Here is an 8,310-nt window from a genome sequence, read left to right as displayed (position 1 = left end):
GCTCACTGCAACCTCTGTTTCCCAGGTTCAAGCGATTCTCCTGCCTCAGCCTCCTGAGTAGCTGGAACTACAGGCACGCATCACCATGCCAGCCTATTTTTCTATCTTTAGTAGAGATGGTGTCTATCCATTTTGGCCAGGATGGTCTCGATCTATTGACCTCGTGACCTGCCCACCTCGACCTCCCAAAGTGCTGGGATTACAGGTGTGTGCCACTACGCCCAGTCCACCTTCTCTCTTTTTTAAATCTGTTCTGCTTGATGGGGTTTCTTCTTCTCCCTTTTGAGTCAGGGGGTCCCAGGTCCCAAGTAGTTACAAGTCACAGCATTTCAAATTCAAAAAGCCCCAAGGAAATGGCTCAAGAAGCTAGGACAGGGACAGGATTCTGAATCAAGAGATTGATGTTTGGCCCTGGCACTTAGAAACCAGCCCCACTGCTTTCAAGACCCACCCTGGAATAGGTCCCCAGTCTAATGGTGGCTGGAACCTCCTGACTTCAAGTAGGACCACTTGACACCACAGGACATTTTAAAACTTTATCCTTCCCTCCAGTCAACCTTACCCTCTCCTGAGTTGGCAACTGTTGAATGTTTTTGCATCCACTCTTGGGAGAAGGTGCATATCCTATCACACTCTTTTAAAAATTTATTTTAATTTTTTTTTAAAGAGGGGGCCTTGCTCTGTCACCCAGGCTGGAGTGCAGTGGTATGATCACAACTCGTTGCAGCTCTGACCTTCCAGGTTCAAGCGATCCTCCTACCTTGCCCTACTGAGCATCTGGAACTACAGGCTTGAGCTAGTATGCGCAGCTAATTTTTTAATTTTTGGTAGACATGGGATTTCACTGTGTTGCCCAGGCTGGTCTCGAACTCCTAGGCTGAAGCGATTCTCTCACCTTGGCCTCTCAAAGTGCTGGGACTACAGGTGTGAGCCACCATCCCAACCTCTCTGACAAACTCCCTGCCCAAATGTTGCCACCATGGACCCGTGGCCATCTTCTCTCTGCCTTCAGCTCCCTTCTCTCAGATACTTTCATGACTGGGTCCCTTACTTTACTCAGGCCTTAGCTCAAATGTCCGCTCCTTAAAGAGGACTTCCCGACCACCAAATCTGAAAATAAAAGCTTCCATAACTCTGCTCAGAACACAATCAGCCATGCCTGAATCATGTATAGACATATCCAGACACCATACCAGACATCTTCACCTGGGTGTGTACATTAGACATGAATCCTCATAGCAGAGGCAAAATAAGAAAGTTCACCTTTTACTATTTACCAAATAACAGGGAAATATAGACTTACAAGTTTACAAAGTTTTTTTAAGTAGATAAAAACAGATACATGGCTGGGAAAAGGGGGTATCAATTAGTACAGTCTGCAGAGTTATCCAGCAATACATATCAAAAGGCCGGGCGCAGTGGCTCACGCCTATAATCCTAGCACTTTGGGAGGCCGAGGCGGGTGGATCACGAGGTCAAGAGATGGAGACCATCCTGGTCAACAAGGTGAAACCTCGTCTCTACTAAAAATACAAAAATTAGCTGGGCATGGTGGTGCGTGCCTGTAGTCCCAGCTACTCAGGAGGCTGAGACAGGAGAATTGCTTGAACCCAGGAGGCGGAGGTTGCAGTGAGCCGAGATCGTGCCATTGCACTGCAGCCCGGGTAACAAGAGCGAAACTCCGTCTCAAAAAAAAAAAAAAAAATACATATCAAAAGCCTTGAAAACATTTATATTGCTTGAACTAGTGATCCTAATTCTAGAATTTGTCCTTTGGAAATATAATCAAGATACACACACACACACACACACACACACACACACATACATATATACACACACATACATATATACATATATCTATATATATACTATGTTAATCAAAGCATTACTTATAATGATGAAAAATAGAAGAGGAAGAGGTGAGGCACAGTGGATCACATCTGTAATCCTAAGCACTTTGGGAGGCCGAGGTGGGAGAATCCCTTGAGCCCAGAATTTCAAGACCAGCCTGGCCAACATAACAAGACCCTGTCTCTATATATAGAAGAAGAAGAAGAAAAAAAAGAGGATGAAGAAGAGGAAGAAGAGAAAGAAGAAGGAGGAGGAGGAGGAGCAGGAGGAGGAGGAGGGGAAGGAGGGGGAGGAGAAGGGTAGGCGGAGGAGGGGGAGGAGGAAGAGGAAGGGGAGGAGGAAGGGGAGGGGGAGGAGGGGGAGGAGAGGGAGAGGATGAGAAGGCAGAGAGGAAGGAGGATGAGAAGGCAGAGGGGGAGGGGGAGGAGGGGGAGGAGGAAAATAGGAGAATATTATGCAGTCATTAAATATATATTTTTTTTGAGACAGAGTCTCACTCTTACTGTCCAGGCTGGAGTGCAGTGGTGCGATCTCAGCTCACTGCAACCTCCATCTCCTGGATTCAAGTGATTCTCCTGCCTCAGCCTCCTGAGTAGCTGGGACTACAGGTGCCTACCACCGCGCCTAGCTAATTTTTGTATTTTTAGTAGAGATGGGATTTCAGCATATTGGCCAAGCTGGTCTCAAATAAAAATTTTTTTAGAAAAACAACCCATATGCCTATTGACTGATAGATGCATACACAAAATGTAGTGCAGACATACAATAGCGTAGTACTGAACCGTAAAAAAGAATGAAATTCTGACACAAGCTACAACATGAATCAGTCTTGAAGACATTGTGCTAAAGGAAATAAGTCAGACAGAAAATGACAAATACTGTATGTTTCAACTTTTATGAGATACTTAGACCAGTCAAATTCTTAGAGACAGAAAGTAGAATGGTGGTTGCAGGGGCTGGGGAGGAAGAGGGAATGGGAATTTGTTATTATTATTATTTTTTTTTGATATGGAGTTTTGCTCTTGTTGCCCAGGCTGGAGTGCAATGGCGCGATCTCAGCTCAATGCAACAACCTCCGCCTCCCGGGTTCAAGCAATTCTCCTGCCTCAGCCTCGTAAGTAGCTGGGATTACAGGCATGTGCCACCACACCTGGCTAATTTCGTATTTTTTTAGTAGAGACAGGGTTTCACCATGTTGGTATGGCTAGTCTTGAACTCCCGAACTCAAGTGATCCACCTGCCTGGGCCTCCCAAAGTGCTGGGATTATAGGCATGAGCCACCACACCTGGTCAGAAGTTATTGTTTAATGGGTACAGAGTTTCAGTTTGGGAAGATGAAAAAGTTCTGCAAATAGATGGTGATGATAGTTGCACAGCAATGTGAATGTGCTTAATGCCACTGAACTATGCACTTATAAATGACTAAAATGCTAACTTTTGTTATGTATATTTTACCATGATAAAAAATGCTTTAGAATTTTTAGCCACAGGAAATTGCTCAATATGGGAGATTTAGTATATAATAGTGTTCAGATTTTGTGTAAAATTCTTTATAAGCTCATGTATAGAAAAAAATATTGGAAAGGGATTTCAAACACAGAATGTTAATAGACACACTCTCTAGGTGATATTCTGAGTAATTTTCTCTTTTATACTTTTCTGTACTTTCCAAATGGTCTAGGTAAACATGCAATATCTTATAACTAGAAAATAAAATAAATTTAATAACACACTCCCTAAATCTCTATCCTCTTTCCCCGCCTTACTGTTTTAGCAAATAAGTATTTCTTCCTACCTGAAAGCATATTGCTTATTTATTTGTTCCCTTTCCTATAGTCTGTTTCCCCAACTACAGTGTAAATTCCATGAGGGTAGAGGCTTTGCTTGATCCTTAATACTTGAACAGTTTCAGGTGCTTTATGGGCACACCATAAACATTCAAGTGAAAGAGAATGAATCAATGAATGAATGGGTGAATGAACAGAAATTTGGTCATCCTCAATGTCTTAGTCCATTCCTGCTGCTATAACAAAATACCCCAGACTGGGTAACTTATAAATAATAGAAATGTGTTTCTTACATTTCTGGAGGCTGAGAAGTCCAAGGTTCAGGCCCCAGTAGATCTCGTGTCTGGTGAAGGCTCACGCTGCTTCCTAGACAGGTGTTTCTTGCTGCATCCTCACATGGTAGAAGGGGCAAACAGTTCCCTTGTACCTCTTTTATAAGCTCACTAATCCCACTTGTGAGGGCTCTGGCCCATGAATTAATCACCTCCTAAGGGCCCTGTCTCTTAATATTTTCACTGGGAATTAAGTTTCAATATATAAATTTTGTGGGGACATATTCAGACCATAGCTCTCAGGTTAAGACGGTGGGAATTCCTTTTTCCTGTACATACCTGGGGTATCAGCCCTCTTTCTCACAACTGCAGCCTGCTCAGGATTGGAAGAAAGGTTGTCTCGAGATTAAGAATCATCAAAATGAAGTAAAGCCTGAAATATGTCCATCCAAAGTAGGGCTAACAGGTTGGAAAATAGATACCATGTCACTTGGAGAGTAATTGAAGGAACTGAGAATGTGAAAGAGAAGATTTAAAGGAGAGAGGAAATTTAGCTGTTTGCAAATACTGGAAGTGTAATCGGATGGAACCATGAATTTATTCAATAAATATCCACTGAGCCTCTGCCAAGTGCCAGTGACTGAGGTAGGTACCAAGAGTAAAAAAAACAGGATTATGTTACATATGTTTGACTCCAGAGGAAATGCCCAGGATAGGTTGAGAGAGGTTTGGAAAGACAGATTTGAGTGTGTCATAAGGCAGAGTCCAAATCAGCATTTCCTAAGGCACATTTCATGGAACCCTGGGATGCACATTTGTTAAATGAGAAAAGGATCCTAGGGCCAATAAATTTAGAAGACCCTGAGGTAAGGCGAGGTATGGTGGCTCACACTTGTAATTCCAGAACTTTGGGAGGCCAAGGGGGGTGGATCACCTCGGTTAGGAGTTTGAGACCAGCCTGGCCAACATAATGAAACCCCATCTCTCCTAAAAATAGAAAATTAGCCAGGTGTGGTGGCAGGCACCTGTAATCCCAGCTACTCAGGAGGCTGAGGCAGGAGAATCACTTCAACCCAGGAGATGGAGTTTGCAGTGAGCTGAGATCATGCCACTGTACTCCAGCCTGGGCAACAGAGCAAGACTCTGTCTAAAAATAAATAAATAAATAGGCTGAGCACGGTGGCTCACTCCTGTAATCCCAGGACCTTGGGAGACCTAGATGGGCATATCACAAGGTCAGGAGATTGAGACCATCCTGGCCAACATGGCGAAATCACGTCTCTACTAAAAATGCAAAAATTAGCTGGGCATGGTGGTGCATGCCTGTAATCCCAGCTACTTGGGAGGCTGAGGCAGGAGAATTACTTGAACCAGGGTTTCGGAGGTTGCAGAGGGCCGAGAATGCGCCACTGTACTCCAGCCTGGGTGACACATCAAGACTCCATCTCAAATAAATACATACATACATACATACATACATATACACACACATACATACAGAGAAGGAAAATCTTGAGGTAAAGTTAAAGATTTTTCAATTACAGCACAGAACTTCTCAGTCTTTTTTTTTTTTTTTTTTTAAAGAGTCAGGGTCTTGTTGTCACCACACAGGAGTGCAATGGCACAATCACAGCTCACTGAAGCCTTGAACTCACCGGCTCAAGTTATCCTCCAGCCTCAGCCTCCCGAGTAGCTGGGGCTACTGGCATGCGCTACCATGCCTGGTTTTTTTTTTTTCTTCGCTCACGTAGAGATGGGGTCTTACTATGTTGCCCAGGCTGGTCTCGAACTCCTGGCCTCAAGCAATCCTTCCACCTCAGCCTCCTGAGTTGCTGGGATTACAGGCATGAGCCACTGCGCCAGACTCAGGTCTTCAATATACTATTGTATACTGTATTCTCCTAAAGAGTGATGTGGCTCCTTTCCCTAAATTTTTTAGACCACAGGACACTTTTGTAGGCCCAGAATTTCATGGGATGAGCATTAGGGAGAGTTATTCTCTACATGAAAACATTTACCTTCAGAACAGGAGGCTTACAAGCACAGATGTACTAAGGCATGCCCCTGAGACACATTTTGGCACCACATACAACAGATGCCCATGTCTTCATTCTGAACCATTCATATCGATCCAGTCCTCTCACCTCATCTCCCTCACCTCACAATTTTCCCGGTTACCAGTCTGCACTCACTCCTTCTTTCCATCCTTGCTTTGGCCTTGGCTTTAATGAACCATGCCTTGTATTTCTGCTTCTGACTTGACCTTCATGTAACAAGGATTCTGATTTCTTCCTCTAAGCTCCCTGGATCACCCTGGGTAAAGCTTCCCTGGTTCCACTGTTCCATCCAGCTCACGGTACACAGAGGAGGGAGACCCAGACAAGGAGTAAGCAGGTTCTCATGTCAGGAAGAGCTTGGGGAAAGCTTGGGCTTTCTGATGTTCAAAGTTCTTGCTTGGTCTTATTTTCTGCCATCTCCTTGACAGGTCTGATTCTGTAATGGCTTCCTGCCAGGCATAATTTTAAATACTTTTGGTACCTGAGAAACCAGCTATTTCTGTAGACTTTATCATCTTATTAGTCCTCACACGAAACACAGATGCACTGCCACACAGTTGAGAAGTCTCACACAATGAGATAAAGCCACTCATTGAAGGTCACTGGGTGAAACTTCTATCCTCATTATATGAATAAAATTGTATAATGACTTTGAAAGTTTGCATGAAATTCCTATGGGAGAAATTATTGTGACTTTAAACTATAGTCCTCAAAGCCACTTCCATTTTTGGCTTCTTACCTTGTAACTTGGGTTCTCATTCCAAAATCCAGAGACCTCATTGATTGCAGCACTTCAATACAGCCCATGTACTAGAATAAGAAGAAAAAAAAAGAAGTAGGACAAAAATTCCATGAAGCTGTCTCTCAGCTTCACAGTGACTTCCCAGGAAGCACGGAAAGTCAGCTTCTGCTGTCAAGTTACATTTGCACACTCCGCCTACCATTGATATTTCTGACTATTAATGGACACATGCCTAAAGCTTCAATTCAATTATAAAACACCAGTCAAATCCAAACCATAATATAGGTAACATAAGTAACAAAGACAAATGTGGGTTCAGGGGTTAAGAGCGTGGGTTCTGGGGCCCAATCATGTGACTTTGCATCATGGCTCTGCTACTTCTTAGTTATGGAACTTCAGCAAGTTAACTTCTGTGCATCACAGTTTTGTCATTAGTAAAATGGGGACATAATCGGAATTGTTAGGAGAGTTAAATCATTTCCTACATGTAAATAAAGCTTTCAGAACAATGCCTGGTACATACAAAGGCCTGAATATTAGAGGAAGCAAAAATAAATGTGAGATAATACAGGAATGTCAAATCTTCTAAGCAGATAGAACAAGTATATAAACGCATAGGATACTGAACTTAGTAACAGAAGATCTTATCATCATTTGCAGGTGATTTAAATATTAAGGGAGTTCCTGAAAGGACAAAAGTCATTTGCCGCATCAGTGATTAGTATGGTTAGCTTGAAGACCGTGTATTGCAAAAGGAATTGTGATTTAGAAAGTGGAAAGATGGTTTATGTTTACTGTGGAGCAGTGAGGATCCATGGCAGGCTGCTAGCAACAGCATGATGCAATGAGATCTGCGGCGGAGGAGGCTTAAATCAGCGGCAGTGTGAAGGTGGGTTAATCGTCAGGGAATAAGTTAGAATGCTCCTGTGGAGAGGGAAGTAATGACAGCCCACACTCAGGAGGGATGGTGGCAATAGGAAGGACAGGATAGATTCAAGTGACATCATGGAAATAGATACCATAGCACTCGGCAGTTGATTTGCTATGGAGAATTAGAGAGAAGGATGAGTCAAGGATGACTCACTCCAACGTTTCCAGCCAGGGTAGCAGAGGGAACAGTGATGCCATCACCAGAAACAGGAAAGCCAGGAGAAGGGAAGATGACGAATTGGTCTGGGAGCCGTTGACTTAAGGCACTAGTGGGGTATCCAGGAAATAACAAGCTGGCAGCTGAAAACGGGATTCTGGAGTGCTGACAGGAATTCAGCCTAGGGATACAGACTCAGTAGCCTTCTGTGCAGCTTTGCTAGGCGAGGCCATGAGACTCAGTCCTCCCAGCAGAGCCTCCGTTGATGAGGGAGAGTGCTTCTTTGCGAATTGCTTTAAAAATGGTACCAGAGCCAAGAGGTCCAATTGAAAGTGATCTGTCGGCTCCTTGGAAATGATATGCTTCCTGTTTAGCTTTCCTTTGAAGACTTTCCAGTCTCTCTGTGCTTGGGAATGGCAAAAACACTGTCAAAAGATAGCAAGAGCTGGTGGGGACAGGGCACCTGCCCAGACACTTCTTGTATAATAGTATTTCTTTTATTCTTGTCTTT

At 43.6% G+C, this 8,310-nt stretch overlaps 1 protein-coding gene across 1 annotated transcript in view; it reads right to left on the bottom strand.

Annotated features, from left to right (window-relative positions):
* The window catches only part of SHC4 (SHC adaptor protein 4), a 137,336-nt gene that overhangs the window by 91,506 nt on the left and 37,520 nt on the right, over positions 1-8,310 (bottom strand). The window contains exon 2 of the mRNA XM_017544987.2: positions 6,710-6,780. Within this exon, the coding sequence (XP_017400476.1) occupies positions 6,710-6,780 (71 nt within the window). The remainder of the gene's footprint in view (positions 1-6,709; positions 6,781-8,310) is intronic.

The sequence above is a fragment of the Cebus imitator genome, unplaced genomic scaffold (genome assembly GCF_001604975.1).
Source record: "Cebus imitator isolate Cc_AM_T3 unplaced genomic scaffold, Cebus_imitator-1.0 Scaffold9, whole genome shotgun sequence".
Classification (NCBI taxonomy): Eukaryota; Metazoa; Chordata; class Mammalia; order Primates; family Cebidae; genus Cebus; species Cebus imitator.
This window is presented reverse-complemented; position numbering and strand designations above follow the sequence as displayed.